The sequence below is a fragment of the Chenopodium quinoa genome, unplaced genomic scaffold (assembly GCF_001683475.1).
Source record: "Chenopodium quinoa cultivar QQ74 unplaced genomic scaffold, ASM168347v1, whole genome shotgun sequence".
Taxonomy (NCBI): Eukaryota; Viridiplantae; Streptophyta; class Magnoliopsida; order Caryophyllales; family Amaranthaceae; genus Chenopodium; species Chenopodium quinoa.
In genome coordinates this window covers 3448703-3472105 of record NW_018743894.1, presented here as the reverse complement: position 1 = coordinate 3472105, position 23403 = coordinate 3448703, and the positions used below count along the sequence as shown (strand labels likewise).

At 37.5% G+C, this 23403-nt stretch overlaps 1 protein-coding gene across 1 annotated transcript; it reads left to right on the top strand.

Annotated features, from left to right (window-relative positions):
• The first annotated feature begins 16701 nt into the window (after positions 1–16701).
• LOC110686797 (uncharacterized protein DDB_G0287625-like) lies at positions 16702–17607 on the top strand. The gene has a single exon (XM_021863386.1). It carries the CDS (start codon positions 16702–16704, stop codon positions 17605–17607), a length of 906 nt encoding a protein of 301 aa, XP_021719078.1.
• The last annotated feature ends 5796 nt before the right edge of the window (positions 17608–23403 follow it).

Sequence of the window (23403 nt, the reverse complement as noted above, 5' to 3'; positions counted from 1 at the left end):
GCCACGGCGGCTGCCCAGATGGTCGAACAGAAAGGGAGAGAGGGCGCAGCTGGCAGCAACAGGCGGCAGTATGTAGTGCAACTGTTCCACTGCCGCAACTACAACCGTGTTCTGCTGGTGGCTGGGCTTCGGCCTAGCTACCACGGCAGCCCTCAGACGACGCCGAAATGTTCAAGCGAGGAACAAGATGGCTCCGACAATTGGAGCCCACTGAGAGACGGCGCGAACTATTCCGGTCAGACTACTTGTGCGGTTGTGAAGTGGCTAGGGTTTGCTCCTGGTTCCGGTTGCGAGTTTGCGAGAAGCATCTGCTTCGTTGGTTGGGGATTACTCACTGGCTGACTGATCGCGGTTAAGAGTAGGTCGTTGGGACTACTAATTCTAACCAAATTAGAAATTTATAATACCTAAACTTACACTAAACTAGTTAGTGGCAAGTAAAGGGTCGAACCCAAAAGGACTAAGTGTATTAATTTGTGCCAACTAGACTACTAGGAAAGCTCGTGAGATAGAGAGAGGTTAAACTAAACACTACTAAGAGCAATTAACTAAAACTAGGGAAAGTGGAATCCAATCACACCAATATATTAAACAACATCATACAAATAGATGAAAATGACCTCGATTAGGAACATCAACACATTTAACTCACTCTCGCACAATTAAGCATGTTTATTATCCTACTAAACTAATTCACTCTCGTGCAATTAGCCTAGAAAAGGTATGGAAGAATTTAGGGCTCTCAACCAACTAACTCTCGCACAATTGATTGAAAGCATAATTAAGAGCATAGAATCGATTAGCTAAAAAGATTGTAATCCATAAAAGCATCTCCCATACACAATAATCAAGAAACAATTTCATACTAATCACAATCAATCATTTAATTCATTAATATTACCTTTATCCAATTCCCTAGAACAAAACCTAAGCTAACATAATGAAGAAAGACATGGAAAACAAGGTAAAATAAGAATAAAAACAAGATTAAACAAACAAACTATTAATCTAATCAAATCAACAAACAAAAAGCAAAAACTAATAATTAAGCAAAGAAATAAAGATGAGAGAAAGTTAGAAAATGCTCATTGAATAGATGAGAAGAAGTTCCACAAAGTTGCTTCTTCAACCTCTCAAAAAATCCACAGAAATCCAAGCTTTCTCTCTCTACACTACTCCTAAACTAGAGAGAGAAAATCCTAATCTAACCCTAAGAGAGAGAAAATATAGGCTAAACTAATCTAATCTATCTAAAATAAAATGTTGATTGAAAGTTGTTAGAAAATAACCCCAAAGGGGGTATTTATAATACAAGTTAAATAAAAATAAAAGAAAAGAAAATAAAAAGAAATCAAACTAAATAAAACAATTAAAATAACTAAACTAAAAACCAAAAAAAAAAAAAACTACCATAAAATAAAATAAAAGGAAATGAAAAGGAAAAAGAAAAACCCCAAAACCCCACTAAACCCGTCAGACCCCTCTTCTTCTTCCCTTTCGATCTTGGCTTCTTTCATTCACCATATCAACAGCAAGCAATCATCCTCACCGTTCATCAACACTATCATCATCTAGCATCACCAAAATCTCGGCCTTTGGATTAATTGAAGGAATCGTGGTCGTCCGATTTTCATTAAAATCACGTGAAAATCTCGTGATTGACCCACAATTGTGCGCCCGCACAGAAGTCGCGCAAACTTACTACCTCAACTCTGATTTTAGACTCCATTTTGTGCGCTTTCTGACAGGGCTGTGTGGCCGCAAAATGGTTGCTCTGTGAGTTTGGGTTGCTGTGAGTTGCGTGGCTTAATTGGTGAGTAATTGGGTTGAAGTTTGGTGGTTGATTGTGGGCGAATTACGTGGGGTGATGTGGGCTGGAATTGGTGCGCCAAGGTGGTTGGAGTTGATCTGGTTAGTAATTGGTGGTTGCGTGAAGTGAGGGGGCAGGGGAATTGGTTGTTGCGGTGGTGTTGGTGGTTCAGGTCGTTTGGGTGCGCTGATTTGAGGTGGTGCGAGTAGGGTGAGTTGGTTGGTGGAGTCGAATCGATGGGTGGTTGATGGTGGAGGTTCGCAGGTGGTTGATGTTGATGTGCTTGGTTGCTGGAGGTGGCATTAAGCTGGTGTGAGTTGCGGCTGGCAGCAGGGGAGTGTTGGTGAGGTGGTGAATTGGTACAACGGTTTGCACGTGAGTGGTGTGACGGTGGAACAGGGGGAGTGAAATGGTGGTTAATTGGTTGTTGTGGGAGCGATGGTTGGGAATTGGTTGTTGATTTGGTGTTGCTAGGTGCGTGAGGTTGCAAATGGTGGTTAAGTGAGAGCGGCGGCAGATGTTGCGCGACTGGACAGTGCTGCTGTAGGAGGCTGGTGGTTTGCGTGGTGGTGATTGGAGGTGTGGGAATACGTGAGGAAGCTGGGAGCAGGGGAAGTGAGGTGAAGAGTGTGTGGTGTAGGTTTAGGTGATGGTGGGGTGTATGATAAGTGGCAGCAGGGGGTTGGTTAGGGGCAGCAGCTTGTGAATGATGTTTGGCTTGAATTCGAGACTCCATTTATGACTCAAAACTTGAGACACGTATATTGAACCTCGAACCTTGGACCTCCGAGCACAATCCTACACAAATCAAGAAAACCGAGAGAAATAGTGACAAAAACTAAAATAAAATAAAATAAAATAAAATAAGATAAATAAAGTAAAATAAAATGCTAAAACTAAAGAAATAATAAAATAAAATAAAACAAACTAGAAATTAAAAGAAAATAAATAAAACGAGAGAAGCGGGAAATTGTTAACTAAGTTAATCTAAATTAAACTAAAAACTACAAAATACTCAAATAAAAAGATAAAAGACGAGAATAAGAAAAATAATAGAAATAAAGGATAAAATGAGCTTATTATTGAAATAAGCCGGAAAAGTATTCAATAAGCACCCCTAAAAGTGACATAAAAGTCACTTATCAAACTCCCCCAAGCAAAACTTTTGCTCGTCCTCGAGCAAATTAACATGAAACACGGGAGAAGGAGAGTGATTTATTCAAGCAAATCTAAGACACTAAAGGAGACAAGAATTTACACTAACTCACTTTCGTAGGAATCACAGTCAATTTTAGCAACTAAAGACAAGCCCTTTAAACCCCTAGATCGCCCTAGAGGACGAGTGTGCTCTCGTGAGGGTGTCCTAAGAGTTTGACCCACAAATCTAAATAAAAACCAAGGCAAGGGAATAAAGAGAAAAGAAAAAGACACATAAAAGGAGAAAGAAAACACAAAGTTCATATTTGGACAAGAGATAGGAACAAGCACCAATGAATGCAAACCTTTCTAAATAGACAAATGTATGCACGTTTCAAGATGTCAATGGTTGATTGAAACATAACATATGCTAAGCATAGAGAACTAATGGGGACACAATCCACCCTAGCCCCAACCGATCGGGCCGCGTTCTCTCCACTAGCTTCAAATCAACCCTTAAGCTAGTTTCTCATGATTCCACGAAGGAACCGGAAAAAAGGTAAAGAAATGAAAAACTTTGAGAAGGTAATCCCGACATCTCAACTATGCATACTCTCTCCATAGGTTTGAAGTCTATCTCCCTCCACCGTTCTTTGACATAACCCCACTAAAGTCTAAGGGTCTTTTATTGGGTTGTAACGTAAGGCTAAGGGTTAAGGCGGGGTAAAAATTTGAAAATTTTGGTGGTATTTCCTAAGTGAAGCAAAAGAGTGGCCTACTCTCAAAAACAAACTCAAGAAGTCACAAAATATCAAACAAAAATACTAATAATGCCATCTCCCCCAAGCTTATTCAACACTAACACAATATATACCAAAACCGAGGTAACGCTCCCCCCCTAAGCTTGAACGAAGCATTGTCCTCAATGCTTAAACTAGGGAAGTAAACGAAACCAAACTAAAATATTTTTGCGTTTTTTTTAAGGTCTTATTTGATGTCCTTGCCCTTTATTTTATTTTATTTTTTTTATTTATTTTTTTTTAACTATGGACGGCTTTTTCTTGAAACTTCATTTGATTTTCTTGAATTGCATTTTTCTTCTCAAACTTTTTTGCATTTTCTTTTCAAGCTCAACTTTCAATACCGTACTTAAACCAATTCACAAAATGTCTTGTTAAATTTCAACACTCTCAAAACTCAAACCTCACATGCCAATGCTTCACTAACTAAAAGGGTTGGTAAACATAGGCCATTAGGTTTGTAACGCGGTTTAAACAAGAGCGGGAAACATTAGGCTCAAATTGGTAAATAAGTAGGTCGATGCAAAATAGAAAACCAAATTTGTAACAAAATAAAAAGAAGATAAAGAAAATTGAGAAAAGGTGCCCTTTTCCTCCCCTAGAGTGGCTCGGTCACGATCTTGGGAGCTAGAGGTCAAAACAAGGATTAAGACATGCATAGTCAAGGATCCTAAATAGCCGCTCAACAAGGTGATGAAGGCTAGAACAAATGAAGCTCACACGGGATTATAACCAAACAAATACCAACCAAGGGTTTCAAATCCACTATTGAGAGCAACTCCATCTTACCACATTCCCGAGAACTAAGGCTTCATGGACCTTTAAAAGTTCTCAACCCGACTACCTTAGCATATAGTATCCTAGAGTCAACCAATAACACTCTCAAACCGTGCATACATTTACCACTTAGGAAGAAAAACATTCAAGGATTCAAGTCCCAAAACAAAATGTCCAAAATAAAAACAAACAAAACACATTTTGCCAAAATTACCTTGAAAGTAAACAAAAATCTTTTTGGATTTTTCAAAATAAAAGAAAAGACATGGAAATGCATATACTCAAGTGCATGGCAAAAATGAATCAACATCCCACCAAACATGATAGAATACCCTTCCCCCCAAGCTTGAGTGAGACAATATACTCAAATATAAAAAAAATAATCCATGGGAGGGGAAAAGAAAGAAATCAATCCAACAAACCAACACAAGTCCAACGAGTCACCAACCATTAGAGAAAGAGCTAGGAAAGATATTACCGGATATTGGTGGGTGTAATTACCCGCAAATGAACTAATTTAACCTTTCAAAGCCGATTTCCTCTTGAATTGAATCTCAATTTCCATATGCTAGCGAAAATAGGCGTCAAACTTCCTTGATTCTTAATCCAAACCAATGCATAAGTGTATATCAAGTTATGTACCTAGCAAAAGGCACACAAACATTTCCATGAGAGAAAATCTAATATAAAAAGAAAATAAAATGAAAGCAATAAAAACCCCGGGTTACTTCCCGAGAAAGGCTTGTTTAACGTCCAAGCGAGACCACTCTAGTAAATAATATTGCAACGAACTCAAGAGCTTATCAAATGCACTACTACACATTTCATATGATAACAAGTAGGCAAATGACGGGAGGAGGACGTGCAACAAGATTATTGCACGTAAGTGAGGAGGAAGATGCCAAAAGAAAGAAGAAAAATCAAAAGAAAAATCAAGAAAATAAGAAGAGAAAGAAGAAGAAAAATAAGGAAAAGAATAAAAAGGCAAAACCTCCTCAAAATCTTTTTTTGTGGCACAATCACCCATTTCCTCAATAATAGGAGGATGAAAAGGAAGAGTCTCATCAAACAAGAGAAGGTCCTCAATAGGTCTTTGATAAAAGAAGGGAGGAATATGGGATAGTAGGAGATGTGGTCAAATTTCCTTAAGAAAGGGACATGAAGAAGGGGAGGAGAAACAAAGGTCTCACATGGCCTCACATCACCAATGAGGGCATGAAAATCAATCATAGAATCCTCAAAAGAACACTCATGACTCAAATCTCCCTCAAACAAAAACTCTCCAATAGAAACAACCTCATCCTCCTCTCTATCACAACGATGAACAACAACTCCCTCAAGATCCTCAAAGCCTAGAGTCTCTAAACCATGCATGAAAGGATAAAGGTTTCTCTCAAACTCATCCCTTTCCCATGAAGCATTGCCAATGAACTCTCTCAAAAGGCTATAGTGATTTGTTACACCTTCAATGAACATACTAGCCATAACCTCAAATGAGTCCAAAGACTCATGGATAGAAGGGTCACCAATATGCAAGGTGGACTCATCTAGATGGGGAAGGGGGTTGGAATCCTCAAAATCGACATTTTCTTCATTCACAACTCTTCCACCATCACTCAAGGGACTCTTAATCTCTCTTGATTTCTCAAACTCACCATCATCATCCTCATGAACTCCCTCATTCAAACATGAAGATGGATCACTCACATCCTCACCAAGGGAAGCTCTCAAAGGGGGTGAATAAGGGGAAGGATGTCAATCAAGCTCAAATGGGGAATGAAAAGGATCAAAATCCTCAAAAATCCTCTCATCACAAGAAAATCTCCCCTCACCTTCACACCCTTGCCCTACATCATCCTCAACAACACTCTCACACTTCAAGTGAGATGCCTCACGTCCATCTAAATCAAACATAGCAATCATCACTTGGGAAAGCCTCACTTCTCTCAATTTTTGTTCCTCTTGAAGCTCTTGGAGTTGTTGGGTGAGATATTGCATTTGAGAGAGAATGTGGGCATCAATGTTATTGGGTTGAGGTTCATGATCAAAGTCAAATTGCACATCATCAAAATTAGCACAAACCTCATCAAAATGGGGGAAAGGTGTCAATTTGCATACTTGGATCATCACAAGGCACATAAGAAGTATCAAGAGAATTCATGCAAAAATTAAAAGAATCTTGGCATTGAGAATCAAAACAAGAAACATGAGATTCTCTATCTAAAGAATCCCTAGCAAGCCATGTGAAGAAATCCCAAGCCTCATGCATAGACAAATGACAAAATCTACCATTATTCATGTCCTCAACCATTCCCCTAGTATACTCATTCATGCCCCAATAAGCTATACCACAAGCTTCACTAAGAGAACACCCATGGTAACTAAGGAAACCATCTAGTCTTTCAAAGTAAGCATAGAAGGGTTCACCATCAAATTGAGGAAAAGATAAGCATGCCATTTTTATACAAGGAACAAAGAAAAGCAAACAAAAATCAAATAATATAAAAGAACCTAGCTAATCTAATCAACACAAACTAATGAACGCCTTAGTCCCCGGCAACGGCGCCAAAATTTGATCGCGGGTAAGAGTAGGTCGTTGGGACTACTAACCCTAACCAAATTAGAAATTTATAATACCTAAACTTACACTAAACTAGTTAGTGGCAAGTAAAGGGTCGAACCTAAAAGGACTAAGTGTATTAATTTGTGCCAACTAGACTACTAGGAAAGGTCGTGAGACAGAGAGAGGTTAAACTAAACACTACTAAGAGCAATTAACTAAAACTAGGGAAAGTAAAATCCAATCACACCAATATATTAAACATCACATAAATAGATGAAGATGAACTCGATTAGGAACATCAACACATTTAACTCACTCTTGCACACTTTAGCATGTTAATTATCCTACTAAACTAATTCACTCTCGTGCAATTAGCCTAGCAAAGGTATGGAAGAATTTAGGGCTCTCAACCAACTAACTCTCGCACAATTGATTGAAAGAACAATTAAGAGCATAGAATCGATTAGCTAGAAAGATTCTAATCCATAAAAGCATCACCCATACACAATAATCAAGAAACAATTTCATACTAATCACAATCAATCATTTAATTAATTAATATTACCTTTATCCAATTCCCTAGAACAAAACCTAAGCTAACATAATGAAGAAAGACATGGAAAACAAGGTAAAATAAGAATAAAAACAAGATTAAACAAACAAACTAATTAATCTAATCAAATCAACAAACAAAAAGCAAAAACTAATAATTAAGCAAAGAAATAAAGATGAGAGAAAGTTAGAAAATGCTCATTGAATAGATGAGAAGAAGTTCCACAAAGTTGCTTTTTCAACCTCTCAAAAACTCCACATAAATCCAAGCTTTCTCTCTCTACACTACTCCTAAACTAGAGAGAGAAAATCCTAATCTAACCCTAAGAGAGAGAAAATATAGGCTAAACTAATCTAATCTATCTAAAATAAAATGTTGATTGAAAGTTGTTAGAAAATAACCCCAAAGGAGGTATTTATAATACAAGTTAAATAAAAATAAAATAAAAGAAAATAAAAAGAAATCAAACTAAATAAAACAATTAAAATAACTAAACTAAAAACCAAAAAAAAACTCTGATTTTAGACTCCATTTTGTGCGCTTTTTGACAGGGTTGCGCGGCCGCAAAATGGTTTCTCTGTGAGTTTGAGTTGCTGTGAGTTGCGTGGCTTAATTGGTGAGTAATTGGGTTGAAGTTTGGTGGTTGATTGTGGGCAAATTACGTGGGGTGATGTGGGCTGGAATTGGTGCGCCTAGGTGGTTGGAGTTGATTGGGTTAGTAATTGGTGGTTGCGTGAAGTGAGGGAGCGTGGGAATTGGTTGTTGCGGTGGTGTTGGTGGTTCAAGTGGTTTGGGTGCGCTGAGTTGAGGTGGTACGAGTAGGGTGAGGTGGCTGGTGGAGTCGAATTGATGGGTGGTTGATGGTGGAGGTTCGCAGGTGGTTGATGTTGATGTGCTTGGTTGCTGGAGGTGGCTGTGGGCTGGTGTGAGTTGCGGCTGGAACAGAGGAGTGTTGGTGAGGTGGTGAATTGGTTGCGGCGGTTTGCGCGTGAGTGGTGTGACGGTGGAACAGGGGGTGTGAAATGGTGGTTAATTGGTTGTTGTGGGAGCTATGGTTAGGAATTGGTTGTTGATTTGGTGTTGCTAGGTGCGTGAGGTTGCAAATGGTGGTTAAGTGAGGGTGGCGGCAGATGTTGCGCGGCTGGGCAGTGCTGCTGTAGGAGGCTGGTGGTTTGCGTGGTGGTGATTGGAGGTGTGGGAATACGTGAGGAAGCTGGGAGCAGGGGAAGTGAGGTGAAGAGTGTGTGGTGTAGGTTTAGGTGATGGTAGGGTGTATGATAAGCTGGCAGCAGGGGGTTGGTTAGGGGCAGCAGCTTGTGAATGATGTTTGGCGTGAATTCGAGACTCCATTTATGACTCAAAACTTGAGACACGTATATTGAACCTCGAACCTTGGACCTCCGAGCACAATCCTACACAAACCAAGAAAACCGAGAGAAATAGGGACAAAAACTAAAATAAAATAAGATAAAATAAAATAAGATAAATAAAGTAAAATAAAATGCTAAAACTAAAGAAATAATAAAATAAAATGAAATAAAATAAAATAAAATAAAACAAACTAGAAACTAAAAGAAAATAAGTAAAACGAGAGAAGCGAGAAATTGTTAACTAAGTTAATCTAAATTAAACTAAAAACTACAAAATACTCAAATAAAAAGATAAAAGACGAGAATAAGCAAAATAATAGAAATAAAGGATAAAATGAGCTTAATTATTGAAATAAGCCGGAAAAGTATTCAATAAGCACCCCTAAAAGTGACATAAAAGTCACTTATCACTAACGTGGCAGCAGTTTTAAAAAAAAAAAATTGTTTTATTAAATTATTTTGTTTTAAAGATATTTTCAAAATAAAATCTTATTTTATTTTGGGGATATATCAAATTTCAAAAGTTGATTTTGATAATTATCCATAATTAAAGTGGTTAATTTTGGATAAGATTGATTAGGATATTCTGAGCATATTCCAAAAGAATAAAAATTGATTTAAATAATGTGATTATCCCATAATTAATTTTTGGATATAATTGATTTAAAATTTTTTGATTGGCTAGTAATTATGATAGAATTTCCTAAATTTGTTAGGATAATCTTTGAAGATAAATATGATTTACCTTTTAAGATTAAAATAAGATTTGGTTTTGTCTCATGACTAATTTAAAATATATGATATTTTATTGATAATCATGAATAATATATGATATTATCTAATTGCATTAATTAAAATATGAGATATTTAGATCCCATGTTTCCTTAATTATGATCATTCGATGTTGTAGTTTAGGAAAGCATGATGAGTGATTTATTATGTGGCACTTTATAATATATGATATTATTTACTGCTATATAATGACTAGTATGGCCCAGTAGATTCCTAAATACGATCTGCGCATCGTGATTTATTTTTGTAATCTAAGTACGATCTATGTACTGATAAAGTATTTTTGTAATTTTATTTCAATTTATTTAAGTAGTAGATAGAATAGAGTAAAATTACAGGTTGTAGTTAATCCAAGAAGCCCATGAAGTGAAGGCACAAAGGAGCAAGGTGGATGAGATCCATGATGATTCAAGTGGGAGCATTTACTTTATTAGTTTTATTAGGATTGGGGGCCATGCTATGTCTTGTTTATGCATTCAGTATTTTATGCATGTCAGATTTTATTGATGTTTTGTGATGATGCGCTAGAGTTCACTATTTAATCACAACATAATAAATCTAGGTCTCGGTAATATTGAGGTCGCTTTTCCAATTAAAAACCCGATGAAACCTTTGATATTTATGATGGGTCATGCCTCAGCTGGGTGTCATATTATATCTTTGGGGAGTGGGGGTAGATCACGTTCTACGCTTTTGATTGGTTATACTCAACAAGGTTACCTAAAGGGTTTAGAACCTTGAAGCTAAGGGTAATAATTAAACATGTGATGATTAATTATTCAACCAAGAGTTACAAAGAGTTGTAATCAGTAAAGAGTTTACTCACCTTGAAAATGTAATGCTTGATGGTAGGGCCTCAGTCCGGTCAACTATTACACAAATAAAGGGTCTTGGAATCATTTAATTCAATAGGGATCAATTAATATTGAATAAATGCTTTAAAGTTGCTAATTTAATTCGCTTATGGCACTTTAAATTTTTTATTAAACATAATTTAATTGAATTTTGAGTTTACTTATAAGTAACATGTCGTTCTAATTTTATTATTATAAATAATCTCCTCGATTGAAAATAAAGTTGAGAAACGTTCTCAAAAGGTTAAAAGATAATCCATAAACCTATTTCCAATTTTGATAAAATGGTTCTAAAAGGCAAGTTTTAGAAAAACCATGTCACAGGTCTAAGGTTGGTTTTATTCAAAATATTTGAGTAAAATGCCAACACATCTTCATTTTGAAAAGTGTTTCAAGGGATATAATTAGATGGGAGGTACAAACCCTCTAAAAGACAAGTATAGAAGTCCAATAAAATCTCTTATCTTCAATATGATTGAATATAAGAAAGTGATTGGAAATCTCTATGATCAAAAGTTGATCAAATGACATTATTCTTCATCCATTTCATATAGAGTTAAATGGTTGATTAAACTCTAATATGAATAATGATTGAATAAGACTTAGCAAAATCATGAAAAGTGCTTAAAGTAGTTAAGCAAAGCATCATTTTGAACCTAAGAGAAGTGTTCTAAGTGGCTCAAATGGGAAAGGTTTAGGAATATATGAGGATTGCATTAAGGAGTTAAGAAATGCAAACAAGTTGCTACTTCTCAAACCTAGAACTGCTTACATGCGAAAAGTTGTTGTGAACAACAATTGTTTCAAATTAAATGGACCGATTCCAATTGATTAGAAACTACCTCATATAGTTGGAAGGTAAAAGAATGGAAATGTTCCAATTTAAGAAGTATATTATAGAAATTAATTTAGCATAATGCTACATCTTGGACATATGATGTCTTGTTTAGTTCTCTCTCATTGAGAATGAGGTTGAACTCAATGAAGAGGTATGGCTAAAGGAGAAATAAATCTACAAGTTTAGAAGAAAATGTTGCTACTTCACAAGTATAATCTATAAGTCTGGAAGCAAAAGTTGTAACTTTACAAGTACAACCTATATTTAACCTTACCTTGTTATTGGCTAGAATTAAGTAAATGTTATTCATTCTTGCCATTATCAAAACACCATTCAATGTTAGTAATGACTAAGCATCGAAGATTCAAAAACATGGAATAAATGTTATTCTATGCTCCATTGAGTCATAATGTGTTTTGAATTGCTAAATAAGTTTAAAGTTCTATATGATAGAATTAATTAAACCATTTCTATATATAAATTGTCTCTAAAATGTCAAATAATTAGAACAAAAATGAACATTGCATCCAAAAGATCCAAAGGGATGGACTTTCAATATCATTAGATTATGAATCCATTGATATATGTAATCATTCTAATTTGAAATTTTAAAAAGTCACCATTTTGAGAAATGATGATGCGAACTCGAGGTCGAATACATATTGATGTACGAAAACCAAAGGTTCAAAGGCTAGAGACGAACAATGAAACTTCATTTGTGATACGATCACTACTTGTGCTTAGTTGAAGCATAAGAGTGAAAACTTTAAAAAATTCAAAATGTTCAGTATGAAGTTCAGTATCAACTTGACAAGATAATGATTACATTACAATATGATTGTAATTGTGAAAATTTAAGTCAAGACATATAATTGGCAACACATTCAAAGTATTGCGATATGATCGTAATAATGAGAATTTAAGTCAAGACCTTGATGAACATCCAAGAGTTGTGAAAACGTTTTACGACAAACTCTGAAAGAAAACCTTGTGAAGTGTTTATGAAGGGAGCTATCAATCTATATCAGATATATATTGATAATGGATGAAAATTACTTATCTTCTAACCATTGTTCAAGGGAAATACTTTTAAGATAAGCTACAAAACTAAACAAAGAAACATTGGTCAAATCAAAATGTAGCAAAGCTTTCATATGTGATATGGATAAGAAAAGTTCTTCTAAAGTCTTTCTACAAAGCAAGGAATAAAAGCTGTATTAAATTGTTTGATACACGTTCGATTCCTACATAGAGCACGGGGTACTACTACACAACCATACTTAGCACAAAATGTTTGTTGCTCAAGTAGGTGCCCTTATGAAAATTGTTCCAAAAGGTCAAGTGGGAGTAGTATAAATCTCGAAAGAGTTCGAGAAAAGAAATAAACAAACATGGCTCAAACCATGGTTGGTTCAACCTATGCTAAATGTGCCTCCTCAAAAGGCAAGTGGGAGTATAAAAATCTTGAAAAGTTTGAGAGCCTTGAAAATTTCAAGAAAAGTGAATTCGAAAATCTTGAAGAAATTCGAGAAGTAATCGAATAAAAGCAACAATATGAGCATGGTTCACCTCATGTTACAAATGAAAACGCGTGGTCTCATTATGTGTAATGGGATTAATAACCGTGTGTCGAAGGTAGTACATTCCAAGTGCAAATCCTCTATTGTCATTTCTGATTGAAAACTAAACAAAGTTGTTATATGAGTTTCAATTTTTGCATCAAACCCATAATGATGACTAGCATACGTAAAACTTAGCCAAAGAAATATGATTTCATATTGACTAAAAGTTCTAAAATATTCATTTTGGAACATGATGATTATGCAAGTAATAAAGATGATTTGACAAGTTTATGACTCTAAGTGGTTTAAAACCAAGAAATCTGAAATAGATTCTAAATCTGTAAGCAAGTGTATGACACTTGAATAATTTGCCTAATTGAGTAAGACTCATTGTAAGCAAAGCAGACAAGGAAGAAAAATGTTTTCTAAACAAAGCAAAGACTTGTTACGGGATTCACCAAATTCATAGTATGACTGTGACTACGATGAAACCTTTACATTAGTTATGTTGCAAAGATCTATTAAAGATATTTTAGTGATTACTACCTTATGAGATTTGGTAGATGGATTTCAAAACGCTTTCTTGAAATTGTTCATGAAATAAGATTTGTATATGATACAATCAAAAGTTTGAAAATCCAATAATCCTAGGGATGCATAGCATCATGGAGTAGTGTTCTTAATTTTGTGATTTAATCAAATCGTTTTATGTTCTCGTAAAATTAAGAAAAAGGTCTTGTGTATACAAGATGTTTAGTGGGAGCTATGAAGTCTTCTTGGTCTAGTACAAAGAGCAATTATTCATTGCTTGAATAGTCAAGTGATGGTTATGATGAGTATCATTTATGGCACTCATTTGGCCTCTTTTAGGATGATTTTCATGCTTCTTATTATCCCTTTTCCTTAGTTTTTCCTTAGTTTTGTTCTTTATTTCGTTAGTTTGTGCTTTCCATAGTTAGTTTCCTTGTTTTGTGCATTTCTTTGTTTATTTGTTCTTTTTCCCTTTTATTTGTTTGTTTTCGTTTATTTTTAGGTTATGATCGTGTCTCCAAGGATTCCCGAGCTTTCCTCTCATCAAATTGGATGCCTCATGTTCGCCTTTCGGAGCTTCAAGTTTAAAGGAATGCAAAGAGCAAGTCAAGAGATCGGTGCACGTATGCGGTGGGGGCGTAATCTTTGCCATGAACCCACCAAAATAGGCCCTCTCAAGACTGCCCACCTTGGTGTTCATCATCATTATAAAGTCAAGCCCACGATGATGAGCTTGGAAGAAGAAGAGGGGAGCTCCCCTGCTGCCAGGTGCGGGCGCACACGAGGGTGGTGCGGCCGCACACCTGGGTGGCGCGGGCGCGCCTGCCAGGGTCCCTGTTCCATACCCTTTTTCCCGCGGCCACGCCTCTCCTCTGATGCGACCGCGCCTTCCGAGGTTTCTTTTGGGACGATCTAACTAACTCTTCTTTTATATCCTTCCTATATATATTTTTCCTTCTATTTTAGGAAGAGAGCGAATTAGAACAGAATTAGAATTAGTTTTTGATCAAATTAGAGAGATTTTTAGAGAGAGAAACTCTAGGTTTTAGTAAGAGAATTTCATGGTGGATTGTTGATGATTGAAGCTTTCCTTAATTCCTTTGATCTTTGATCAAGATTGTAATATTTCCTTTTCTTTAATTCAATCTTTAGTTTGATTTCAATTGTTTGTTGAATGTTCAAGTTTGAGTGAAGATTAATTGATTTGTGTTTGATTTTAGCTTGTTTGATTTGATCATGATGAATTTGTTGCTTAGTGTTGTTTTGATTTTGATTTCAATGGCTAGTGAGTAGATAGCTTGCTAGGGTAATGGTGAAGCATGTGTGAGTAATGGATTAAAGCTAATTGGGGAAAATTGATGGAGCTGACTATGTGATTAAATTGGTTGATGATCATGTGCATGTGTGTGATTAATTAAAGAGTAGCTAACTTTGATTGTTGCACTAGATTGCATTGTAAGTTCACATTGATACGGACCATTGATTTGTGGCTTGCATTTACACGATTGAGGTGTTTTGTGATGTTTCCTAGCTAGAGTTTATCGTAGTTGACGCTAGTTAGACCTCTAGGAGAATAGCTTGATATGTTGTTTTGGTTGCATGATTGATTTTTCCTTACATAGCTTGACTTAGTCAATTTCACCTCCCAATTAGTTGAATCCGTTATGATTACATGTGGATCCTATCCCTAGTGTTTATTACATTTGATTTCTTCTCGTTTATTTGTCGTCTTTGTCCTAGCATAACATTCACACCTAATCATTACATTTTAGAATAGCTTGACCATAGACAATAGATAATCGCCCACCATTCCTTTGGGTTCGACCCTCAACTTACCATTATACTTCTGTAGGGGTGTGTTGAGTGTTTACAAATTTTGTTTGGCCTTGGGTAGGGGTTAGTTTCAACGACCTAGCTTCAACCCGCGTCAAAATGGCGCCGTTGCCGGGGAATGGCGTTGTGATTTTTTATTGTTGTTGAGTCTATTCCATCTTATTCAAAAAAAAATACAAAAATATTTTTCTTCTTTCTTTTAGGCTAAACTTGTAGCCGTGTTACTAACAATTTCTTTTGAGCTTTCGCATGCATAGTAGAACTCGTGTTAGGACCTTAGTTCCTTTGGATCCGGAAATTAAAAGAACTCTTTCACGAAGAAGGGTAGCCAACCGATCTTTGAGCCTAAGTTCCTCAAGTAAAGAAGAATTTGAGGAAGAAGAAGAGCAAGCCATGGAAGAGAATCCAAGAGTAGAATGGGAGAGAATCTAAGAGAGAAGCCATGGGAATTCCCGGTGCTTATAGGTTTGAGAGTGGCATTGCTCCACCTACAACACCGGCGAACGATTTTGAAATTAGACCGGCCATGATTACTTTGATAGAATGGAGGCAATTTAGTGGAGCCAAGAGTGAGAGCCCGTTGAATCACCTAAAGGAATTTGAGAAGTATTGTAATACTATCAAGGTGAACGGAATTTCTCAAGAGTTTATTTGGCTAAAGTTGTTTCCCTTTTCTCTTATTGGTCATGCTTAGAGTGGTTGGATAAGGAGGTTAAGCCAAATTCCCTTAGGACATGGAATGAAGTCACCAAAGCTTTCTTGTCTCGCTTTTACCCACAAAAGAAGGCGGCGAAGGCTATCTAGAGCCTTGATCCAAGGATTCAAACAAAGGCCTAATGAGAATCTCTATGAAGCATGGGAGAGGTACAACGAGTACCAAAGAGAGTGTCCACATCATGGAATTCCTACCTATCAAGTGATACAAGTTTTCTATGGAGGCTTGAGTGCTCAAGGCAAGTCATGCCTAGATGAAGGAGCCGGAGGTCCTATAATGAATAGGACGGAAGAAGAGGTAGTTGACATAATTGAGGATGTGGTGAGATACTATAGAGATTGGCAAGAAGGAGAGAGAAATCTACGAGCAAGAGTGACTCGGCGGTTTATTCGGTGGATCATCTCAATGCAATTAACAACTTGTCTTCCCAAATTTCAAATCTAGGGAAGGAAGTGACGTCGATCAAAGCAAAGCTTGAGAGTGTTTCTACGAATTCATTGAGTCTTCCTTCCCAATCTAAAGGGAGAGGTTCATTTTCTAACTCTTGTCCTTCTACTTCCAATAACATGCCAAGTGGTTGTCTATTTTGTGATTCTTGTGTATCTTATGATCATGACTCTTCCATGTGTTCTCAAACTTTTGTTGATGGATGTGATGATGTTGAAATTAATGAATGTGAACATGTGAACTTTGTGTCTAATGTCAACGGTGGTCAAAGGTTTGATGGACCTAAGAATTTTAGTAATAGGAATTCTCACCCCCAAGGTGGTTTCGATAACTACAACAATGGAGGCTATAGGAACCAAGGAAACCAAGGTTTTCGAGGTAACTATAACAACCAAGGATATAGTAATCAAAACCCGAGCCATGGGTATGGTAACCAAAGTCAATCTCAAGGCTATGGTAATCATTACCATAATGGTGGCAATAATCAAGGCCGTGGCAATTGGAACAACAACCAAAATCAAGGAAGTTTTCAAAATAACAACCAAAGGGGACCCCCACCCGGTTTTGCTCCAAAGCCTCAAGGCAATGGTGAAAATTCTTATTCCCAACCATCATCATTTAAGACAAATTTGGAAGAAATGATTGATAACCAAACCAAGATCATCAACACATATATGGCGGTGAGTGACAAGAAATTTAATGAGATGATGACTCATAACAAAATTCTTGAGACACAAATAACCCAACTAGCCAACACTCTAAAGGATTGTGCTAGTCCATCCTCTTTGCCTTCTCAAGGAGTGGAACCTAAGAAACCCGTTTGTTCTATCACCACTAGGAGTGGGAGAGTTCTTAATGAGGGAGCTTCTAGGTCCATTGAGGAGGATGAGGAGAGGAGTGAACCAAGAGTGGAAGTTGAGAAGGTAGAGTCTAAGAGTGTGAGTTATGAGGAGGTGCAAGAGAAAAAAAGGAGTAGTGAGAAAGAGCGTGAGGAAGTGCGGAGACCCGACCTTCCATACCCTTAAAAATTCTTGAGGCACAAAATTGATGAGCAATTTGGAAAGTTTATTGCTATGCTCAAGGAAGTTCACCAATCTATCCCCTTCACCGATGCAATTACCCAAATGCCTAGGTACTCTAAGTTCCTTAAGGAGATTTTGAGTGGGAAGAGAATGTGCAATGAAGTTGATTCGGTTGAAGTTGGGAGTTGTTGTAGTGCTTTCATTCATAATGAGTTGCCCAAGAAAATGGAGGATCCGGAAAACTTCTCTATTCCATGTGAGATCAAAAGGAAAATGTTTAATAATGCTTTTTGTGATCTTGGAGCTAGTGTAAGAGTCATGCCTTATTCCATTTTTAAGAAACTCAAGCTAGGTGAGCTACTCCCATCTAACATAACCCTTCAATTGGCCGATCGGACTATTATGATTCCAAGGGGGAGAGTTGAGGATGTTCCTCTTAATATAGGAGGGTTCGCTATTGCCGTTGATTTCATTGTTCTTGAGATTGCGGAAGATGATTATATCCCTATCATTTTAGGAAGACCTTTCTTAGCCACTTCGGGAGCCTTAATAGATGTGAAAGGAGGCTGTATTACCTTGAGAATTGGTAAGAAAGAGGAAAGCTTTGAGTTGAAACCAATGCATGAGTCTTTTTCTCTTGTGCAAGAAATTATGTGTGCTAATTCCCCTCGCTCTATTGATAATGTGTGCATGATTAATTCTTAAACTAACGATGTTCTTGAGAATTGTTATGATGTTCTTTCAAGTTTTGATGGCAAGAAGGTAAGTGAAGAGAAAATGATGATTCCCAAGCTAACGGAGGAGGAGGAAGTTGAAATCCCTCATTGGTTTGAGCTCTATCCTCAATATGGAGAGGATGTTTCCATGATTATGGATGGAGAGAAACCATCTACAATAAGCAACAAGCCAAAGAAAAAAGCTCGTGATTCTAAGAAGAAGAGAGAGAGAAAGAAGTTACGGAAAGAAAAATTTGCAATTGGAAAGTATTTGAAGGAAGTTTCATCAAGCAACAAAAAGAGGTTTCTACCTTGAAGAAGGTGGTGTTCTTTGACCCTCCATGATTTGGAGGAAGGGTCGAGCTTAGGACCATAAGCAAGCGCTTCCCAGGAGGCAACCCGGAGATTTCTAACTTTTCTTTTTTATTTTTGAATTTCTCTTATTTTTCCTTCTTTTATTTTCTTTTCTTTCACTTTTCTACTTGATTGGATTTGTAGGTTGCATTTTTGGGATTGGATTTCATTAAGTGAGCATGAAGAATGAGAAGGTGTTTTGTGGTTTTTGATGTGATTATACTCGATTTTATCGAAATTTGAGGTAAAAGGGTAAGAATCTTGGTGAGGTAAGTTAGGGATTTTATGCTTTAAAGTTGAAGGAAGTTTGCACTTGGTGGGTTCTTATGGTGGGTTCATGAAATCCTAGTTTTAAACCCACTAAAACGGGATTTTGTTACTTCCTATGTTGGTGTTTATCATCATTATTATTCGTGTACCCACCAATGAACGCACCAAGAGCTTAAAAAAATAAGAATATAGACCTAGGCTGGGCTCAGGTGCGGGCGCGCACGCATTTGGTGCGGCCGCGCACCTGTCTGGTGCGGGCGCGCATCCAGCTGGTGCGGCCGCGCACCTGGCTGGTGCGGGCGCGCATTAGCCCGAGCCTCTTCTTTATCTTCCTTCCTTCCTTTCTTCTCTCATTTCCCCTTATTCCTCCTTCATAGTTTTGACCCCCATCATCCTCAAACCCTCAAAACCGCACCACTACCTTCAACAACTCATCAAAATTTCAACTCAAATCACTCAAATTTTCACTCCAAATTCACTAAAACCTTCTACATTTCCATCCAAATCATCAAATTCATACTACTTTCATCAAATTAAACCTCCAATCTCTCTCATCCATACTTGGGTACAATTTGGGGTTTTTCTATTTGGTGGATATTGGTGGTTAAAAGTGGTTCAATCTTGCTTCATATATGGTATAATCATCTTCTCTAGCTTTTAATTGCTCAGTTATGTCATATATTTGCAAGTTTTGATTTGTTCATGAGCATGAATAGTGGTAGTACCAACTTTGATGATTTTGATAATTGATATTGGTTTTTGGTTGATTATTTGAGTTGTTTGTTGTTTGATTTTACCTCACATTGTGTTGTTTGTTGATTTTGTAGCATTTGTGAGCAATTTTGTTGAGAATTTTGGAATTTGAATTTTGGTATGTGGGTAGTAAGGTGCTATTGTGGTATTGGTGGTTCTTCTTGTGATTGTGGATTGTTTGGGAAGAAATTGTTGGATGTTTGGTGTTGTTTGGTAATTTGGATTGGAATTGTGATTTGTGGATATTGAAGTTCTTGGTTGGAGATTTTGCGGATTGTTGTGGGAATTTTGTGATTGGTTTTCTGTGATCCTTGCACTTGAAATTCATCATGTCGAGAGTCCTTAAAAACCTTGTTAAGAAACGCAAAACAAACGCTTCCACTGATGAACCTACCCCAAGCACATCCTCCTCCCAAACACGTAACCCTACTCCACCACCCAAAAGAAAACTCAACGATCAAAAACACAAGAACTGGTACCATAAACTAAAAGAAAACCGCTCCCTCAAATCCACAAGACACTACTTTCAATCCGACATGTCCGCATTGGGGATTGATGAGGATGTAAGGGAGTTGTTGATCAACCTACAAATGGGCACATTCATCTCCCGTAGCTATTACACCTATGTTGAGCCCACTCTCGAATTCTTTGCTTCAGTTGAGATAGTTCCCGTAGAGGGTCAATATAGGGTTCAATGCCAAATTTTAGCTTCTTCGACCTCTCCTTAGAGCAATTCAATGCCGCTCTAGATTTTGATCCTCATGGTGACATTTTGGATCTAGAGCCTTATATTTTTTAGGAGTATGATCAGGATTCTTGGTGGGACGATATCTCCGGATGTGGTGAGTTTGTCACCAAGCGGGCCAAGATTAGCAATGTCTACCAACCTTGTCTTCGGGTTGTTCACCGTCTTTTGGGGTACTCGATTTTCCCCAAGCAAGAGTTGGGCAAGATGAGCAAATTGAAGCTCAAAATTCTTTGGTTGGCCACTAGAGGAGAATATCGTGGCCGGTTGAACTTGGGGTACATTTTTGCCACCTATTGTGTAGCCTTGCAAGACCGGGACACCGGGGAGATTCCTTGTGGGGGAATGGTCACTAGGCTCTTGACCAACCTCCACCTTGATCATCATTTGCCTTATTGCAAGCCGGTTGGAGATGCCGACTCCGTGTACCTTGATATGAAACAATCGGGGCAAATTCAATTTATCTCCAAACATTATAAGGAGGGAAATTATGAGTGGCTTCGGGATAACAAGCATTGGTGCTACCTTCCCAACCCATCTTTGACATCTCTTCACCGGACGGACACCCTTAATGTGTGGCATGTCCCAAGAGCTTCCGCTGCCCATTCTTTAACTCCGATGAGGAAGAAGAAGAAGAAGAAGAAGAAGAAGAAGAAGAAGAAGAAGAAGAAGAAGAAGAAGAAGAAGAAGAAGAAGAAGAAGAAGAAGAAGAAGAAGAAGAAGAAGAAGAAGAAGAAGAAGAAGAAGAAGAAGTTGAGGAAGAACAACAACAGCATCATCAACAACAACAACAACAACGTCAACAACAACAACAAAAACAACAACATCAAGGGCAAACGCAACAACCTCAATTTGCTAGCCTCGACTTGGAGGCCCTTAGTAACCAAATGAGTGGGTTACAAATCCACTTGGAGGGCATGTATGACCAAGATTTTGAGGCCCTCTACTCCCATATGCGAGGTATTTCCGAAATGCAACAAGGTATGTTCATTCAACAACAACAACTTTATGATGCGGAGGTTAACCGAGGGAGCATCACTCCCCCGGTTAACTATCCTTACTTTCCGCCCCAGCAAGGTCCTATACCTTCGCATGGGCATCCTTATTGGCAAGGGCCTTTAGAGCCAGGTACCGAGCCCCATTCTTACCCCGGACGAGCGTGGTAACTACGATTACCGTGCTCCCGGAGGGTGTGACTATAGGGGTGACCCTAATTACTCCTATGTGCACCCTAATCATCCATTTGAGCTCACCTTGCCCGAGCAATTCACACCTCTTGCCCCTTGGCAACAAGATAACTTCAAGGGGCATTATGGTTGGCCCGAGGGATTCACCGGAGGTTGGGCTCCTTACTCACCCCCAACCTTCGATAACTACATGGGCAACAATGATTCTAATGAGGCCGGGCCAAGTGGTGGTGGTAATGATGAGTCTTAGGTCCCTCTCTTTTGTGCCTCTTACCTCCATCCCTTATGTTTATGTGCTTGATTTGTATTGTTGGGATGTTGAGATGTATTCATGTTTAGCTTGGTGGAAATTCTTTGTATCTCGGTTGCCAATATTTGTTGTTGTTGCATACCTTGAATTTTAATTGCCTCTTGCATGATGGTTTCCTTATCTTGGTCTCTAGTCTTGTTGTTGTTTGTTACTAGTCCCATGAGTTTGTTTTGCCATTGTTGTTGTGATGATTTCCTTGTGATGATGTTGATTGTTTCTTGCTCCCTTATATCCAAAACCCTTGAATCTAAATCCCTTTGAATCCAAAACTTGTAGTTTAGTACCTTTTAGTTAGTTAGTTGTTTATTTGTTTACTTAGTTTTTCTTTACTTTCCGTTTTAGTTTTTGTTAGCCTAATTTTGCTCAGTTGTTGAATGTTTTTGTTAGCTTAGTTTAGTTTTACTTTTTAGTATCTTTTTCTTTTGTTTTGAAGTTACTAACCTTTTTCTTTGTTTATAGCTTCTTTTACTTTTCTTGTTCTCACACGGCTTTTTGATGATGCTTACGATTTTGGAGCGCAACGATGGTGGTTCTTTCTTTCACCTTTGTTTATTATGCTAAGCATGGATAGCCCGGTGAGACCTTTATAATTTTTCTCTTTATTTTCTTTGGATGCATAGATTAGGTTTAGTTTAGGGGAAGTTGAACGGTTCGAGGATGATTGCTTGTTAACACGTAACGTGTTTGGGATCGTTGACGATGTTATCATTCGATCACTTGTATGTCGATTGGGATATATTTGTTTGACTCGCTTTCTAGTTCCTTTCTCAATTTTTCCTTTTCTTCCTTTGTCTATGGCTTTCCTTTTCTTTTCTTTTCCTTTTATTTTTCTTTTCTTTTATTTTTCCTTTGTTCTTGTTTTGGTTTGTGGTATGCTTTTGAGGCTTATTTTTCATTTTTGTTTTCCTTATGAATTGGACTTTGTACATTAGACTTTGTATTTTGCATGAATTTCTTCCTAGGTAGTAAAGGTATGCACGGTTTGAGACTATGCTTGGTTGACTCTAGGATAGGTGTATGCTAGGGTAGTTGGTTTAAACTAGGTGGATTATGAAGCCGGATTCTACTTGATTGTGGCATGTTGGTAGTTGCTCCCTATAGTCGATTTGACACCTCTAGTGAGTTTTTGCTACATCCATGTGAGGTTCATCGTTTTTCAAGCCTTCAACCTATTTTGTATGAGCGGCGTGGATCCTTGACTATTGCAAACCTAATCTATAAATCTTGATTTATGATTCTTAAACCCGGGACCGAGCTATCTAGGGAGGACAAAGGCACCTTTTTCGGGGTGGTATTTTTCATTTTTAGGATAGTTTGTTTAATATTTGTTTTTGGGTTTACATTTGCCTTCTTGCAACCATTTGAGCCTATTTCCTTCTTTTCAAGCCACATCTTTAGATCTTTGGCCTTTTGTTTCATTTTCTTTCTTTTCTTGTTTTTGTGAAGCAATTGATCATTCTTGAA

Bases quoted from the DNA above. Each gene is read 5' to 3' on its own strand.
- LOC110686797 (XM_021863386.1), top strand. From the start codon at position 16,702: ATGCCAAGTGGTTGTCTATTTTGTGATTCTTGTGTATCTTATGATCAT.